General features: G+C 47.9%; 1 protein-coding gene across 2 annotated transcripts in view; it reads left to right on the forward strand.

Annotated features, from left to right (window-relative positions):
- The first annotated feature begins 1,738 nt into the window (after positions 1 to 1,738).
- immp2l (inner mitochondrial membrane peptidase subunit 2) overlaps positions 1,739 to 19,622 on the forward strand; it is a 30,006-nt gene continuing 12,122 nt past the window's right edge. The window contains exons 1-2 of one of the 2 annotated variants that reach the window (XM_080504548.1): positions 1,739 to 1,766; positions 9,281 to 9,422. In XM_080504548.1, the coding sequence (XP_080360674.1) occupies positions 9,288 to 9,422 (135 nt within the window). In that variant the 5' untranslated portion in view covers positions 1,739 to 1,766; positions 9,281 to 9,287. Of the gene's footprint in view, positions 1,767 to 2,011; positions 2,251 to 9,280; positions 9,444 to 19,622 lie in introns of those variants that run through there. The other variant, XM_080504547.1, reaches the window with a different exon arrangement.

Consider the following 19,622-nt stretch of genomic DNA (forward strand, 5'->3'; position numbering starts at 1 on the left):
GGAGGGACACGACAGGACAACCAGCGCCCCCGTCCACCACCTGGGGGGGACACGACAGGACAACCAGCCCCCCGTCCACCACCTGGGAGGGACACGACAGGACAACCAGCCCCCCGTCCACCACCTGGGAGGGAGACGACAGGACAACCAGCCCCCCGTCCACCACCTGGGAGGGAGACGACAGGACAACCAGCCCCCCGTCCACCAGCTGGGAGGGAGACGACAGGACAACCAGCCCCCCGTCCACCTCCTGGGAGGGACACGACAGGACAACCAGCACCCCCGTCCACCACCTGGGAGGGACACGACAGGACAACCAGCCCCCCGTCCACCTCCTGGGAGGGACACGACACGACAACCAGCGCCCCCGTCCACCACCTGGGAGGGAGACGACAGGACAACCAGCCCCCCCGTCCACCACCTGGGAGGGACACGACAGGACAACCAGCGCCCCCGTCCACCACCTGGGAGGGACACGACAGGACAACCAGCCCCCCCGTCCACCACCTGGGAGGGACATGACAGGACAACCAGCGCCCCCGTCCACCACCTGGGAGGGAGACGACAGGACAACCAGCCCCCCGTCCACCACCTGGGAGGGACATGACAGGACAACCAGCGCCCCCGTCCACCACCTGGGAGGGAGGCGACAGGACAACCAGCCCCCCTGTCCACCACCTGGGAGGGACACGACAGGACAACCAGCCCCCCGTCCACCACCTGGGAGGGACATGACAGGACAACCAGCGCCCCCGTCCACCACCTGGGAGGGAGACGACAGGACAACCAGCCCCCCGTCCACCACCTGGGAGGGACATGACAGGACAACCAGCGCCCCCGTCCACCACCTGGGAGGGAGGCGACAGGACAACCAGCCCCCCTGTCCACCACCTGGGAGGGACACGACAGGACAACCAGCCCCCCGTCCACCACCTGGGAGGGACATGACAGGACAACCAGCGCCCCCGTCCACCACCTGGGAGGGAGACGACTTACTCGTCCCCCAGGAGGGGAATGAATAGATTGCATACAGCCGTAGTGCAAATAAATAAAAAGATAAATAGTGCAACAACCGACTAAAACTACATCGCCAGGTAAATAAATACCAGTAGTAGTAAAAACATGATAATAAAACCATGAGTCAGATAAAGATACAACAAGGAATGAAGGATAAAGGTTCAATATGTATAAACATGGTGCAGGAGGCAGGAAGCAGGAAGTGATCAGCAGTTTTTACCAAAACCAGTTGTCATTTTTATTTTGAAAGGTCGGGGTGTTGTCAGCAGCTACTGAAATTATCTAAAAAGCTTGTAATCTAACTTAGTGACTTAAAAAACCAAGTAATCAGTAATGAACTGTTACTGGTTTAAAGAGAGTAACTCATAATTAATAATCAGATTACTTTTTCAAGGTAGCTGTGGCAATATATATATTTGATCACATACACGTTGTCACATACACTTCAATGGCAGCTACGACCTTGCCCTTATGTACACACCAATAACACAAGCATGTTTTCATATCTATGTTTTTCTGTGCTGTTTTTTAATGCATGTGTGTTGATTAATCTTCACCAAAACAATCTTTTTTTTTCTTTTTTTAATGTCTCCTGGTGCAGAGAGTTGACCTGTCCCACAGTGTCCTGAGTGTTCAATAAAGTTAAAAAAAAAAAAAAAAAAAAAAAAACGTTTTCTTGCGGGGCGGGCTTTAGGACCCGGGAGGCGTCATCAGAGGAGGAGGAGCTGCGGAAGACGGAGCGGCTTCTGGTACGTGTGTGTCCGCGTGTGTCCTTTTGTGTGTGTGTGTGTGTGTGTGTGTGTGTGTGTGTGTGTGTGTGTGTGTGTGTGTGTGTGTGTGTGTGTGTGTGTTGTGTGTGTGTGTGTGTGTGTTTGTGTGTGTGTCTCAGGTGCTTGTGTTGTAGCATCTTATCAGAACTGTGTGTCTGCATGTTTCTGTTGTTCCTCGTGTGTGTATGTGTGTATGTGTGTGTGTGTGTGTGTGTTGTGTATGTGTGTGTGTGTGTGTGTGTGTGTGTATGTGTGTATGTGTATGTGTATGTGTATGTGTATGTGTATGTGTATGTGTATGTGTGTGTGTGTGTGTGTGTGTGTGTGTGTGTGTGTATGTGTGTATGTGTGTATGTGTGTATGTGTGTGTGTGTGTGTGTGTGTGCTCATAGCAAGCCGTTGCCAGTCTCAGGTCAACGTGTGACAGCAGGAGCACGGTGCAGGCGGCTCGTCACTTCAGAGTGTAGGTTGTGTTGTTCAGTCAGTCTGCATTGTTTGCGAGATGACACACATTTATTTCCCCTTTCGTGGCCATTCACTGAAATACTGTGAAGACTACTCAAGGTGTGAGAGAATAGATTATATTTGAGTGCCTTTCAAGAAACCCAAGGTCAATATGGGAAAACAATATAACAGAACGCAGATCAAACAGGTCAAATAATGCATAAAAACAACAACAAACTCTCTGAAGCCATTACAGAGTGAGGAAGTCTGAACACGTGTTTTGAGTTTGGGGTGAAGATAGGAAAATGACAGTGAGTTCCAGAGAAGCAGAATGGCTGGAAGCTCTGGTCCCTGTTGTGCTGAGGCAGCAGGGGGCCGGTGGGGGGTGGGGGGGGGTCTGAGGTCACAGGGCTACCAAGGCTTACTGATCGGCTTGTCGGTGGACAGAAGGATCGTGTATAAACAGACGTGTAGGCAGGTGTGGCTGGCCCAGTCTCTCACTGAGCCTTGTTGGACCCTCAGGAGTGTTTCGGTGGTGCGGGGGCTCTTTGGTGCCGCAGCACTCCATGTATTGCAGAGCACGGCTCAGGCCAACCGGACGAGGGAGCAGCTGGTCGGTCTTCACTGTGTGTCTTCACCGCTGGCCACGGGGTGGTCCGCAGTCTGGTCATAGGTACATGGACTGGCCTTCGGCCCCACGACCTCCGCAGGATGCTCAGCCTCCTCGGCGCCCCCCCCAGGGTCACAATATCTCGGTGGGCCTGGACATGAGGTCAGGTCGCCGACGGTCAGATACTTTATCCGGGAGCACCTGGATTACTGGGCTGAACACACGACAGACATCTGGGTGTCGGCCACGCTTTCCTGGGGCTATCCTGTCCAGTTCCATTGGTGGCCCCCGGTCAAGTGGACGGTCATCACGACTTGCTAGACAAAGGGGAGATGGTGCCTGTGGACCCCCTGGGGGATCCGGAGGGCTTTTACTCCAGATACTTTCTGGTCCCAAGGAAGTTTGGGGGTTTGTGACCGGACTTGGACCTTTGCGGTCAGCTGCTGTCAGGCCGAGTCCCCGTTCCTCCTCACCTCAGCTGTTTGGCTCCTGGCAGGTGAAGAGACGACCAATAGGAGATTGAAGCCACTTGCTATCTGGATGGGGGGGGGGGGGGGGGCAGAGCTGCTGTGGAACAAACAGAGGACTCACACATAGAGAGATACGAACCAAAACAAAAACACAGGAGTACACAAAACAGAACTGAAACATACGGCCAGGGCCGTAACAGGTGCTTTTCAAACAATAAGGATTGTGAATGAACTCTGGGACATTTCTCCACACGTTTCTTTATTCTGGAGTTTCCATCTTGAATCAGACAAATCCTTATCAATCCATTCTTTCAACTTCTCATGCAGTGTCCTGGGGCCTCATTTATAAAGCTTGCTTACGCACAAAACGGGTCCTGAAAGATGAGTGCGCCACTTCCCATGCAAAGTTTGTGACTTTGTGGGAGAAAGTATCACATGTGCTATTTCATATTTCATTTGTAAACATATGAGACCTTACAGTATTTTATTGTTGCACCCCTACTATTTACACTGTTTATTTAATGCCTGATACCTGAAAGACCTTAGAAATAAAACCAATGATAAGTCAATGATATTTCAGTTGTTTTTTTGTGAGTTGATATTGATGTAAATGATTGTGTGAGATTGGCATATGATATGACATCATAATGATCGCAGGCTTGTGAGTCAAATCAAATCGTGACAGACTTTGTGATATTGGCAAACATCATATCGTCATCCAAACATGTAGACGTGGTATGGTATTGTGATGAAGCTGGTGATTTACACCTCTGATGGTGAGGTGGAGAGTTGAAGCCAGATTCATGTCATCTGTTTATCTTCAAATATTAGACTTGCAGATCCACATAATCATAAACAGCCAAGCTGTAGTGGTGTAGATGTTCCTTTAGAGTAACATTAGTACTGAATAAGGGCGTAACAATGTGCTGGTACCTGTCCGGTTGGTCCGGTGCAGAGGACCGCGGTATAAAACCTTAAGACCAGGACTGGACATGAGGGCTTTCCCGATTGTCCGGGTCTCGTAGCGGCTTTGCTCGGGCAACTCAATCGTCCACCAGCTTGCCCAATGGGGCGAGTGGGTTTTGGCGACATTTTGACATTTTTCGGCAAAAATCACTTTGTATTGCCAACGGATCACGCCGCCGCAGGGGGCGGCCATTTCTCGCCCCGAGAGCGCGATCACGTGATGCTTGCCTAAATGCCGATGACCGCGGTGTGTCGTCGCTGTTTTCCTCCCGATTCGTGTTCCGCATTCTGGTCAGTGGCGCGCTGCAGCTTACCTGGACAACATGCATTCTGATTGGATAGCATCGCGTAGTTCCTCGGTATTGCCTCGAATTACGTCGTCGGGGAAACGCCTTGTCGTCCGCCATTTTGCATTTTTTTACTTCTGTCAACATTCAGATCGTCACCGGAATGAATTAAAAACTCACTCAACTTCAACACATAGAAACAACTTCAACTAAAACCACGTATTTTTGATTATTTTGACTTTCTAATCCCGAAGTTTCATAACTTTTGATGGTTCAGAATAAAGTTGAGTGAGCAGGAGGAGGAGGAGGAACAGGGACAGGAGTTCATTGGCTAATATAATAAAATACATGACACACATTCACCGTGTTATTAAAAAATGTATATGGATAAAAAGTGTCTCATACAATAAATGAGGTGTGGCAGTATGGAATAGTATGGTAGTAAGGTGTGACAGCTCCTGTCTTAATAATATCACATTTATTTCAGACCAACACAGCAAAAAGCAAAAAAGGTCGGCCTCAAATAAACGCAGTGGGAGTTCATTCAACTCTGGGCTTTTTGCTGTGAAGAACAAACTTAAAATATAGAATATTATTCCTTCAGATTGAAGACTATGAAGAGATACGCCTTCCCTGAAAGTTTCATTGAGAGATCTGGATTATTAAAGAATCTGCAAGTGTTTTTCAGTAAAGTTATGTTTGTACCGAACCATGATATTTGTATACCGTCACACCCCTACTACTGAATCAGCAGCACGACGTTCATATGTCCTAGTTTCATCTTCAAGTGATGAGCGGTGGACAGAACTGATTGATTCTCAGCCGTAACAGATTGTGTCACAGTCAGTGTTCAGAGTAAGGACGTGGTGCGGCGACAGTGGTGGGTAAAGCTGCACTGTGGATGTGCTGGTCTGCAAAAGTCTGTTCTGTTCCAGCTGCTTTTATTAAGATTTACATCTAGAACATACAAATATACTAAACTGTATGTACAGGGTAACAACCTGAGTGTCTCTGGGAAGGTGTCATGCAAGGGTTGGGATGAAGCTGCTCGCGGTACGATCATGTGCTCAGGAAGCACTGCTGCTGGAGACAGACCTCCTCCACCCCCCTCCTCCACCCCCTCCTCCACCTCCTCCTCCATCTCCTCCTCCATCTCCTCCTCCACCTCCTCCTCCACCCCCTCCTCCACCCCCTCCTCCACCTCCTCCATCTCCTCCTCCATCTCCTCCTCCATCTCCTCCTCCACCTCCTCCTCCTCCACCTCCTCCTCCATCTCCTCCTCCACCCCCTCCTCCACCCCCTCCTCCACCTCCTCCATCTCCTCCTCCATCTCCTCCTCCACCTCCTCCTCCACCCCCTCCTCCATCTCCTCCTCCACCCCCTCCTCCACCCCCTCCTCCACCTCCTCCTCCACCTCCTCCTCCATCTCCTCCTCCACCCCCTCCTCCATCTCCTCCTCCACCCCCTCCTCCACCTCCTCCATCTCCTCCTCCACCCCCTCCTCCACCTCCTCCTCCATCTCCTCCTCCACCCCCTCCTCCACCCCCTCCTCCACCTCCTCCTCCACCCCCTCCTCCACCGACGTAACGCTGCCCCCCACCCCTCGCCAAAACCTGTGACAATAGTCCCAATCGTTTGTCCTGTGTTAGTGCTGAAGTCATTATCCTTTGTTCTGCTTTGGTTTTCAACATATTGAAGAAATAATATTAGCAAAGCAGTGCAAGCGTGAGTTGAGGCGCCAGTTTGTTGCACAGTGATGACATCACTCAGCCCCCACATTGTCTAAATTGAGCAAAAATGGTGTCAATGGTTTGTGCTGCATTAAGTGCTGGTTCCTGCTGAAAGAATGATCATTTTGTGCTGCTTTGGTTTTTAAGATATTAAATAATATCCTGAAAGGGGTGCATGCGTGCACGCCCGCCCGGGCGCAAGGCGGAGGGTGGCGCACCGTGCGGCGGCAACGAAGCAACTTCTAAAGTTCACCCACCTTTGTCAAAACTGAACAGAAATGGTCTCAATCATTAGTGCTGGTTACTCCTGAAACAATTACCGTTTGTGCTGCTTTAGTTTTTAAGATATAACGCTTTATTATGCAGTGATGACGTCACTCAGCCTCCACATTGTCGCAATTGTTTGTGCTGAGAAAACCTAGTTTGTGCAGCTTTAGTGTTTAAGATACAAGAGTTTCTCTCCCCGTGTATCTTGGCCAGACTGTTTCTGTTGTGATGGTCTTCCTGTTTCAAGACGTGTCCGTCCATGTCGGCTGCAGAACGCCATACCTGAAGTTATGTGAGGGAATAAACACCAATTGTTCCCGATTCCCGATCCCCAGTCTGGTCAGTGACGTGGTGTATCTTACCGGGAAAACATGCATTCTGATTGGATATCGTTGCATAATTCCTCAGGAATCTGTCGAATTATGTAGTCATGGAAACCCCTCCTCGTCCGCCATTTTGAAGTTTTCTCTTCTGTCAACATTCAGATCGTCGCTGGAGCATATTTAAAACTCACTCCAATTCAACATATAAAAACAACTTCAGCTAAAAATGACGTATTTTTGATTATTTTGATTTTCTAATCCCAAAGTTTCATAATTTTTTATGGTTCAGAAAATAGTTGAGTGAGCAGGAAGAGGAAGAGGAACAGGAATTGATTTGTTAATAAAAATACATGTTAATAAAAATACATGACACATTTACTATGTTATTAAAAAAAGTACATGATAAATAGTGACTAATACAATAAATGAGGTGTGGCAGCATGTAGAATGTAGTAGTAGGGTGTGACAGCTCTTCTTAATACTATCACATATATTTCAGACCAACACAGAAAAAAGCCCAGAGGTCAGCTTAAATAAACACTGGGACTTAATTCAACTCAACAGGTTTTTTGCTGTGAAGAACAAACTTAACATATATATTATTATTCCTTCAGTTTGAAAAGTATAAAGAGATACACCTTCCCTGAAAGTTGTTTTTAAAAGATTCTTGATTATTAAAGAAACTACAGGTGTTTTTATGTAAAAAGTTATGTTGGTCGAATTCATACGTTACCCAAGCTTATACATTTACATTCAACTTCTGGGAAGTAAAAAGGTTTTTTTTTTTTTTTTTTTTTATTTTCGCCTTAACTGAGTACCGAACCGTGACTTCTGTACCAAGGTAAATACCAAACTGGGATTTTTGTGTACTGTTACACCCCGAGTTTCCAAGATACTGTACGTCTGTACAAAACAATACAGTATTTATTTTAAGACACATCAGACCTTCAAGCCCCCCGCATGTTCATGTTTCTCTCTGGTCATTCAAAGTGTATTTCTGAGGCAGCGCTGAGCGCAATGACAGGAAATATGAAGATGAATATGAAAACATACTTTTTACATTCTCAGCAGATTCAACATCGGATGGGTGAGAACAGGTAGGGGCGGGGCTGTAAGAACAGGTAGGGGCGGGGCAGTGAGAACAGGTAGGGGCGGGGCTGTAAGAACAGGTAGGGGCGGGGCTGTAAGAACAGGTAGGGGCGGGGCTGTGAGAACAGGTAGGGGCGGGGCAGTGAGAACAGGTAGGGGCGGGGCTGTGAGAACAGGTAGGGGCGGGGCTGTAAGAACAGGTAGGGGCGGGGCAGTGAGAACAGGTAGGGGCGGGGCTGTAAGAACAGGTAGGGGCGGGGCTGTAAGAACAGGTAGGGGCGGGGCTGTAAGAACAGGTAGGGGCGGGGCAGTGAGAACAGGTAGGGGCGGGGCAGTGAGAACAGGTAGGGGCGGGGCTGTAAGAACAGGTAGGGGCGGGGCAGTGAGAACAGGTAGGGGCGGGGCTGTAAGAACAGGTAGGGGCGGGGCTGTAAGAACAGGTAGGGGCGGGGCTGTGAGAACAGGTAGGGGCGGGGCAGTGAGAACAGGTAGGGGCGGGGCTGTGAGAACAGGTAGGGGCGGGGCAGTGAGAACAGGTAGGGGCGGGGCAGTGACAACAGGTAGGGGCGGGGCATTGACAACAGGTAGGGGCGGGGCAGTGACAACAGGTAGGGGCGGGGCATTGACAACAGGTAGGGGCGGGGCAGTGAGAACAGGTAGGGGTGGGGCTGTGAGAACAGGTAGGGGCGGGGCTGTAAGAACAGGTAGGGGCGGGGCTGTGAGAACAGGTAGGGGCGGGGCAGTGAGAACAGGTAGGGGCGGGGCAGTGACAACAGGTAGGGGCGGGGCATTGACAACAGGTAGGGGCGGGGCAGTGACAACAGGTAGGGGCGGGGCATTGACAACAGGTAGGGGCGGGGCAGTGAGAACAGGTAGGGGCGGGGCTGTGAGAACAGGTAGGGGCGGGGCTGTAAGAACAGGTAGGGGCGGGGCTGTGAGAACAGGTAGGGGCGGGGCTGTGAGAACAGGTAGGGGCGGGGCAGTGAGAACAGGTAGGGGTGGGGCAGTGAGAACAGGTAGGGGCGGGGCAGTGAGAACAGGTAGGGGCGGGGCTGTGAGAACAGGTAGGGGCGGGGCTGTGACAACAGGTAGGGGCGGGGCAGTGAGATTGGAAATTTCCGATCCATGAATTCTGTTGGTATCAGAACCTGCTACCGACACAGACCAGCGCCGTCCCTACCACTGACTTCTTCTATTGATTGTATTTATGTCAGCCAGGTGGATCTTTGTTATTGAATCCACAGAGAGCAGCTTCAGTTTCCTTCATGTTGATGGTGATGATGCTTCCCCGTTTCTTTTCTGCCCAGCCTCGTGATGGCTCAGAATGCCACAGCGGGGCGACGCTACCTGCGAGCCTTCGTTAGCGGGTTCTTCGTTGCGGTCCCCGTCACCGTCACCGTCCTCGACCGCTTCGCCTACGTGGCTCGAGTGGAGGGAGCGTCAATGCAGGTGAGAAGCTGCACATTAGGGGTGAGCGAGTCCACCGCTATCTCTATCTCTATCTGGATCTGCTCAACCATCTCAATGATCTGTATCCATATCTGTACTCAGAGTGGGCGGGGCCAAAACTGGAAGTGGGCGTGGTTCAAGTGAAACTGGGTGGGGCTTAAATTGGTACATTATGTTAAGCCTGAAATTGATATGATTGATCAGAAGTTGCTTTATTTATTGTTTATTTAAAAACTATTTACAGAACAGCCTCAGAATTGAGATTCAATGTTTTGTATATAAAAAACTATATACTGTATGTAGTGTATAAAGCTTAATTTATAATATTTATAATATATTTATTTTATGAACAGCCATATACAATAAACATATTAACATAGGCTACTTTATGTGTTCAGCTATATGTGTGTATGTGTGTCAGTGGTCTGTAAGACTGTTTATTTAATGATGTGTGAACCTGGTGATTCATGTAAACATCCAGTGGAGACAAACAGGAAACAACATGTCAGCCTTGTTCACTGTGTTCTTCTCAAAAGCACCACGTTCAGTACCAGCAAAGTTTTCAACTGACTTTAGCAGACGGTAAGAAAAACCAACAACAACCGTAATGGAGGCAGTGACGGACGCAACGCAAGACGTTTTCAGCTCTGTCTTGTCAAAAACACCACGTACGTTAGGAAACAACTTCTTCAAGTAATAATATTATACAAACTGAAATAGAGGCGAGCTGAAGTAATACTGAGTACTGAAGAGAGCAACTGTCACTCTGTGTGTCTGAGCTGCTGCAGAGATGTGTGTGTGGAGGGGCGGGGTCTGTGTGTGACTGGCCAATCACAGAGCCTGAAAACAGTCAGTTTCCTAACAAGGATTTTCCTTCAGCACAAGCACGAATATTTACAAGTTTTACTCGTATCACGCTCGGACTCGTAAAAAATGCTTTATCCGATCGATTCCTGGTAATTATTGTATTTATCATTGACATTCACTGGTTTGTGACAGTCTGTGCTTAAGTCTCACACCTTCCCTGTTATTTAAGATTGTTATATTTACACACAAATATTAACTACCGTATTTTCCGCACTATAAGGCACCGGATTATAAGGCACACCTACATCAGTTGACATAATTTACAACTTTGTTCATATATAAGGCGCACCGCATTATAAGGCACATGGAATAGACCAGTGGTCACAACCTTTATAGCTCAAAGCCATTAGGTTACATTTTCCACTGATTCTAACACCCAGAGAGGTGCACACACTTTATTTTGATAGTCCTACCTGCAGCCTATGCCAGGACGACACTACACACAAAACCTTCTTCACTGCTGGTTGACAACTTACAACTACCGGTAATAAACTAAACTACATGAACTAAGCAACAAAAACACAACACAACACAATTATTACCGACACCACAAACCAAATATAACCCCCAATAATTGCATTTAAAACACCACAAACAGCTGCAAGGAATTATGGGAGTTTCTATCGGCTGCACTGAGGAGCTCAGGATGTCCCATCATGCCTTGCAGCGACAAATTCATGTTTAGTGTTGTTGGAGGTTATTGTGGGTCGTTGTTGGGCTTGGTGTTGTGTTGATTGTGTTTATGTGTTTTTGTTCCCCAGTTTAGGGAGTCATTATTTCATCTAGTTTATTTTGGTTTGTTAGAATGTTGGTGTGCAACCATGAGTGATGAAGGTGTTGTGTGGAGTGTCGGCCGCTCTGAAGATCCAGTTCGGAAGTTAGAGTTGTCAAAATAAAAGCTTCTGGTTGTTCAGCTGTCAAATAGCAGTCTTTGAGTAGAACAATCTTCCATATATAAGGTGCACTGGGTTATAAGGTGCACTGGCAGCTTGTGAGAAAATTTGAGGTATTTAGGTGCCTTATAGGGCAGAAAATACGGTAACCCTTTTTACAAGTGAGACTGATATTTTGGTATTAGTTATTTCCAGTTCAGCTGATGGTGCCCCAATTTCATTATTATTTGATAAATAATCAATTTATTCAAATTAATAATTTTTCATTAATAAATTATTTTTGATAATTTATTAACTTTTGAGTAATTACTCAATTACTCTCGGAGTTGTAAACGAGTAAATGACCGTTTACTTCCATTAGTAATTCCAATTTTCCATAAATTACTTCGAGTGATCTATTAGTTTCAGTAATCTATTACTTACAGTCATTTTTAATGCTAATAACAACCATAAATCCCATTTAATAACCAACCATAGTTTTTCCACTGGAAGTGGTTCAGAACTGCCTCCAGTGGGTGGCGCACCGCCAGATTCACAGAAACTTGCAAATGTTGTCTGCCAGGTCCACGAGGCTGCTCTACAGATTACGTCCAGTGGGACCAGTTTGACGAGCTCCTCATCAAATGACAAGGTACACAAGCAGGCAGTGTACATCCCTGTGAGCTGTAGATGTGCTTCATACCTTCCACGACCTTGTGGGAGACACATTGTGTCGTGAGGCCTGGACCCTGCCGCGGCCCGGCATAGCACACAAACAGGTGATTGGACTTTCACATACCTGCTGTGGTCCATGTGTACACCTCTAGTGTATGGACACGACACAGGGGATCCGCAGAGGCCCGCGAACCAAACCAAGCCAAGTGGAGCGGTTGAGTACTGCGTGTACCTCAGTGGTTCTCAATTATTTTCTGTCACGCCCCCCCTAGAGGACAGAATTTTTTTCAGGGCCCCCCCCCGAATTGTACTACCATTGAGAACTTGATAATATTTATTTATTTATCTGTATAAACCATGTATGAGTTGCTGGCACCAGCATTCTGCATACAATCGCCTGATTATCAAAATAAATCTCTATGGTGTGAGGGTTTTTGCACCTCGCGATGTGGTGGGCAACTTTGTAAGAGGCTAACAGGCTTTTTTGTTTACTGATGCCACGCTGACACAATGACCGGCTTGTTGGCCATACTCATGGAGTTTACCATGAAACAACTCCAGTGGCTTACTGACATAACTGGGGTGTATGGTCTCCAGGTGTATGGTGTATGGTCTCCAGGTGTATGGTGTATGGTCTCCAGGTGTATGGTGTATGGTCTCCAGGTGTATGGTGTATGGTCTCCAGGTGTATGGTGTATGGTCTCCAGGTGTATGGTGTATGGTCTCCAGGTGCCGTCTTCATTTATTTGGTCTCATGCTCCGCTGCCAGAGTTTTTAGGCATAAAACACAAATGGGTGTTTCCTCGTTTCCGACCGTGTTCACGGTAAACCCAAGGGCGATGTAGCATCGTCATATCTCCTGCTCTCACGAGGTTTATGTTTACTGTCACCTGTTTTCTTTTCCTCTGACGCCTCATCCTTTCTTCTTTTCACTCCTGTCAGAAACTTCTCCACCTCCCCTCCTCCTCCGCCAGCTCTGTACACCGGTGTTGGTGTAGTACTTCTTCTACTCTACTGGTTGAACAGGCAGCCTGTTGATTAGTGTGATCACTGCTGCCACCTAGTGGCTGGAGGCCCTTTTTTTATTGTTCAAGCATGAATAAAGACACTAATACTGAAAGTCGCGCCCGCCTCGCGCCCCCCCTGACACCCCACCACGCCCCCCCAGGGGGGCGCGCCCCACCATTTGAGAAGCACTGGTGTACCTGAAAGCACCTTGGAGACAAAAGATGCAGCCGTCCACAAAGTCACTCCGGAGTCATCTGCTGTCCACTTGAGGGAGGACTCATGGACAGATAGGGCTTGTAGTTCACCAGCATGCTCCACGAGGCCAAGGCCAAAAGAAAGGCTGTTTTAAGAGAGAGCCATTTCAGGTCTTCCTGGTCCAAGGGCTCAAATGGAGAAACCCGAAGGGCTTCCAGAACCATGGACAGGTCCCATGTTGGATCCGTTGGTTGGTTAGGAGGGCGGAGATACAATCTCCATGTTGGTGGTGCTCGGGCATTTGAGATGGTAAACGCTACATCCTCAATGTAAACTGAGAAAGTGGCCCTGCAGCAGCCACACCCACAGCTGGAGGGGATGGAGATTGGGGAAGAGGATCCTTCCCCTCAACTGGGACAGAAGACCCTCCTGTATGGTAGATGTCTGGGCGAGCTGCAGCAGAGCTTGCACAGCAGTGGAAACCATGTCTGGGCCGGCCAAAACGGGTCCACCAGGATCAATGTGTGCCCTTCTTGAGAGACCCTCAGCAGCGTTGGGAATATCAGTGGGAAGGGTGGGAGGGCATCTAGTACAGTTCTGGGCCAGCTGTGTGCCAGTGCGTCCAGGTCAAGAGAACCGGCCTCGTCTTTGAGGGAAAACCACAGAGGACAATGTGTGGACTCCTTGGAAGCTAGCAGGTCAACTTCTGCTCTGCCAAAGGTCCACTAAACCAGGTCTACCATGGTCCGGTGAAGCCTCGACTCCCCCGGCAACGGTGACTGGCGGAACAGAAAGTCTGCAGCCACATTCTGCCCTCCTGGAATGTGCATAGCTCTCAGACTGGCCAGACGTTCTGCTGCCCACCTCAGGATCTGAGCGGCCAACCTGAATAGGCTCACAGACCTGATTCCCCCCTGGTAATTGATATGAAAACCACACTGGTGTTGTCGGATCTCACCAAAGCATGTTTTCCCCGAAGGTGGGTGAGGAAATGTAGTGCCAACTGCACAGCCATCAATTCCAACACATTGATGTGTTGTCCCTGTTGACGGGGTGACCATGTTCCCTGCACCATCTGCCCTGGAGAGATGCATCGGCATGGACGACCTCCCAACAAGAAGGACAGGCACCCAGAGGAACCCCTTGCATGAGGTATGGTCTCTGCCTCCACTGAGACAGGCACTGCAGGCACAGAGGAGACTAGCACAGCCTCCTGCTTCTGTGAGTGAGACGCCCGGGGTCCAGATGCAACTTGTTGAGCCACATCTGAAATAGGAGAAGAGAGAGCAGCCCCAGCGGGACCTCTGTCGACACTGTCACTAACTTGCACAAAAGCGCCCGTCTACGCATGGCGCTGTGGGAGCATCTCCAAAACATCCTGGACCCGCTGAGCTGAGGGGCACGCGGTCATGGTCCACAAATCCAACACCATCCCAAGAAAGGTGGTCACCTGCGCAAGGACCAGATTGCTCTTCTCTAGGTTGACGTGCAAGCCAAGAGAGGCCACGTGATCTAGTACAGTCAGCATGTCCCGAATGGCATCTCCACGGGTCGGTGCACATATCAGCCAATCGTCCAGATATGGCAGGATGTGCAACCCCCAAGCCTGCAGTGGAGACAGAGCTGCAGCCACGCATGTGGAGAATACCCTGGGGCACCGGGAAAGCCTGAAAGGGAGAACCCTGAACTGGTAGTGCTGCCCTTGGAATGCAAACCGAAGGAAATGCCAATGTTGAGGCACAACAGGGACAAGAAAATATGCGCCTCTCAAATTGGTTGACATGAACCAGTGGCCTGGATATATTGCCTGGGGGACCTGGTTGATGGGCAACATGCTGAATGGGATTACTTTTAAAAACGTGTTGAGACCTCTCAGGTCCAGAACGGGGTGCAGATCGCCCGTTTTCTTTGGTACGAGGAAGTACCATGAATAAAATCCCCCCTGGTCCTGCAGGGGTCCACAGGCACAATGGCACCTTTGCCAGCAAAGTGTGAATTTCCTGTGACGTGCCTGTTCCCTGACCGGGTCCTGGATCACAGTCATCCTGACCCGACCATGTACAGGAGGCTGGTGGCAGAATTCAATTCGGTACCCTTAAGATAGTGTGGTCAATACCCAAGTGTCAAGGGTGAGGGCAGCCAAGACCCTGAGTTGACCCAGGGTTAAAAAAAAATCCAACCGCTGGCGGACAGGTCTCATCTGCATGCGCCATGGGCCCTGGAGGGGGCGCTGGTTAGAGCGTTCGGCTCTTGAAGTGCAGGGGTGGGGATGAACAAGATCTCTGGTCCTGAGCCAGACTGAAGCCTCAGGAAAAGAATTGGATGGGGCTGAATACCTCCGTCCAGTGGAAGCTGCGGGAACAGGATTGGACGGGGCTGAATATCTCGCCTGTGCAATGCGCTCGAGGGCCTCGAGACTTTTAATATTACTTATTTAAAAAAAAAAAGCTGATTTACGTTTTTGTGAACAACCTAGTTTAACCTCCTAAAACCCGAACTCTTAAATGGAATTCAGTTTTAATATCTCTTTGCTTTTTGGGCTGATTGGGACCAGATGAGTGTTAAAACAGAGAATTCTCTTATTACATGATGTAGTTTCTGAGAAAAATGATGTCCACATATGTGGACATTCATTTTAAATTCTGATATAACATTTTTTCATGAGTGCAAAACTAAAGTAGTAAACTATTGTCCATTTTCCTGAGTCTAAAAACAAAAATATAAACAATGATCAGTGCAAAATCCCCAAAATAAATAACTTCACATTTTTCGTCAGTGCAAAAATAGAATAACAATGAAAACAATTTTGCCTCTTTCAGCAGTATACTCCGTTCGTAGCTCTGCTAACAGTTGCAGGAAAAGGTATGACTGTAATAAACTGAAAACACATTATTTGAACATGGCTTGAAACACTTTACTTGCACTCAAACTTTCCCATTTGAACAGATTCACATCTGTGTGTGAAAGGCTGTGTAACAGTTGCGATTTGCCTGTAAGTAGAGCAGTGCTTCTCAAATGGTGGGGCGCGCCCCCCTGGGGGGGCGTGGTGGGGTGTCAGGGGGGCGTGAGGTGGGCACGACTTTCAGTATTAGTGTCTTTATTCATGCTTGAAGGATTTAAAAAAGGGCCTCCAGCCACTAGGTGGCAGCAGTGCTCACACTAATCAACAGGCTGCCTGTTCAACCAGTAGAGTAGAAGAAGTACTACACCAACACCGGTGTACAGAGCTGGCGGAGGAGGAGGAGGAGAGGTGGAGAAGTTTCTGACAGGAGTGAAAAGAAGAAAGGATGAGGCATCAGAGGAAAAGAAAACAGGTGAGAGTAAACATAAAGCTAGTCAGAGCAGGAGATATGACGATGCTACGTCGCCCTTGGGTTTACCGTGAACACGTCGGGAACCAGGAAACACCCATTTGTGTTTTATGCTGAAAAACTCTGGCAGCGGAGCATGAAACCAAATAAATGAAGACGGCACCTGGAGACCATACACCTGGAGACCATACACCCGTTATGTCAGTAAGCCACTGGAGTTGTTTCATGGTAAACTCCATGAGTATCGCCAACAAGCCGCTCATTTTGTCAGCGCGGCATCAGTAAACAAAGAAGCTGTTAGCCTCTTACAAAGTTGCCCACCACATCGCAAGGTGCATAAAACCTCACACCATAGCAGATTTATTTTGATAATCAGGCGATTGTATGCAGAATGCTGGTGCCAGCAACTGATACAGTGGTTTATACAGATAAATAAATAAATATTATCAAGTTCTCAATGGTAGTACAATTCGGGGGGGGGGGGGGGGGGCCCTGAAAAAAATTCTGTCCTCTAGGGGGGGGCGTGACAGAAAATAATTGAGAACCACTGAAGTAGAGGAATACCTTGCATGTAATACACTGCACTGGAGTAGCCTTTTGCTGCCTCTGGAAGATGTGCATTAACTGGACGCCTTTTCCCTTGGACCGAAACATCTGGGTTATCTTCCTGCTCTGAAAAGTCAGAGTTGTCATTGTCATGCTGGCCCAAGAAGGTTATGGCCACTTCCATCCGAAATTTTAAGAACTGCTGGAAGTTCTTCTTTGAAGTGCCAAATACACTAAGGTCTTCACGGGACAGTAACCAGCTGTTGGCTAAAGCCAGATCAGTAAAGTGCATTAGCATCTGCAGTGTCCATTTCTTTGTACGGCCATTCATGCGATTCATGCGATAGTAGCTCATCATTCTATCGGCAAGGTCAACTCCACCCATGTTGGAGTTGTATTCACGGATAATACTTGCTCGGGAGATGGTCACATATCTTTTCAGTTTCTTGTCCCATCTCTGGCAGGTGTCTTCTGGCTCTCAAGCATGAGCAGCAGACATCATCAATACTGGTTTATTGTCATACCGCTTCAGCACACAAATCCTTCCATCCTCAGTGGTAACTTGGACTGAGGTACCTCTTCCGTCTGCTTTCATTTTTTTGTCAGTGGGAAGCTTCTGCACTGCTGCAGCGACCCGATTCTTCATAACTGTAATAGACCTGCTTCTTCCTCATGTGTTCCACACCTGGAATCGATGTGAAAAACTGATCACAATACACTTTTGTATTAGGACGTAGAGTTTGAGACAGACAATTGATCACCAAGCTTCCTAAACCGAGATCCTCTGGTTCTTCAACCTGCTCCTGGACTGCATCTGCACTGTGGTAAATTTCAAAGTCCAGCACAAGACCACCTGCTGTTGCACTTACAAAGTTTTTAATACCATCTGGGTTTGGCTTCATTGGCAGATGTTATCACCACAGACAAGCTCCTGTGAATAGAATCATCTGCTCATCAATAGAACCACATTCTGGGGGAGCCTGGGACTTGCACCCTTTCAGAATGCAGTTCAGAAAAGGCCTCACCTTCCAGAATTCATCACACCCTTTCAGAACATCTGGGCCATCATCATCAATGACCACTATTAGTGATTTCCTCAGTCTGAAAGATCTGTCACGTGGGAACTTTTCTTTGATGGCAGGAATTCTCAAAGTGCTGGACCAATACATCCTGACTGCAGGATACTGGACACAAGACATCAAAATAGAAGCACCAAAAAAATGATAGATTTCATCAGTTAATGTGTTGATTGAGTCTCAACTTCTGGCCAGTGATATTGCATTGGAGAAATCATTTTCATCAAATCTTTATCAATATACTGTTCCATGTGAAACAGTTCAGTAAAATGTTTTTTGGAAAACACTGGAAGTGAGAAACAAACTGTATAATTGAAAAGTTAAAATGCTGCTTCACAGATGTATGCCTGCCGTGAGGGGGCGTGGCCTGCAAGAAACAAAAAAACTAAATAAGTGAATAAACTGTAATAATGCCCAATATGGTTATATTAACAAACCAACTACGAGCCCTGAACTGTACATACTTCATTCATTGGCCCAAAACTTTGTGATATAATCTCTGAGATTGGTAGGGATATGAAGCACATCAAGATACACAAAAATGTCACAACAGCCATACTCTAAAGCATTTGAAAATCTGCCATTTGGCGTTAACTGTGAAGTCCTTGTGTTGAACTCCTCCAACAGGGTTAATCCAAGAGGCCTAAACTGTGGCTTGTATGTACAACAGTCCTTCGTCATGAAAAGAACATCAAAATTCTTGGCAAAAGTCCAAGGTTGGGGCTATGGCAGCCTGAGGAAAATCTGATGGGGTTTCATGACAAAGGGAGTGATGTGTAACTCTGCTCTACATGCTGCAATGGGCCTAAATGTTCACATACTTGCGAAAATATGTCCCCTGATCAAATCTATATGAAAATGTATATCCACAGAGATAGTGCCACTTCCTGGCAACAAGAAGTTTAAGACATTAGATTTTAATGTACCAGGGCGCCACACTGTGATCTAATCCTTGAGATCAGTCGGGATATGAAGCGCATCAGGACACTCAAATATGTCACCAACACCCATACCCTAAGCCCAACATGACGTCTGTCATTTCACGTTAACTGTCAAACTGTCGTGTTGAACCCCTCCTACGTGGTAAAGCCACGAGATCTAAAATATGGCCTCTATATACCAACAGGCCTTCCTAATGAATACTCATCAAAATCTTTGGCAAAAGTCAAAGGGCCTGGCCATGGCAGCCCTCTGATTTTCCATCCTTCACCTTCAAACAGGAATTGAAGTTTAAATCTGCTTCAATCTGACTGAAACTTTAGATGTTTAGAGACTCTACTTCCTGAAGGTCTTCCTGAGAACCCTCAGGAAGTAGAGTCTCTTCTGAGCAGGTGAAGACGGCCCAGAAGAGACTCTACTTCCTGACAACCCTCAGGAAGTAGAGTCTCTTCTGAGCAGGTGAAGACGGCCCAGAAGAGACTCTACTTCCTGACAACCCTCAGGAAGTAGAGTCTCTTCTGACCTGGTGAACAAGGCCCAGAAGAGACTCTACTTCCTGAAGGTCTTCCTGACAACCCTCAGGAAGTAGAGTCTCTTCTGACCTGGTGAACAAGGCCCAGAAGAGACTCTACTTCCTGAGGGTTCTCAAGAAGAACAGCATCTCGGAGAAACGTCTGCTGTCCTTCTCCCGCTGCACTGCAGAGAGTGTCC

The sequence above is a fragment of the Blennius ocellaris genome (assembly GCF_963422515.1).
Source record: "Blennius ocellaris genome assembly, chromosome: 11".
In the NCBI taxonomy this organism is placed as follows: Eukaryota; Metazoa; Chordata; class Actinopteri; order Blenniiformes; family Blenniidae; genus Blennius; species Blennius ocellaris.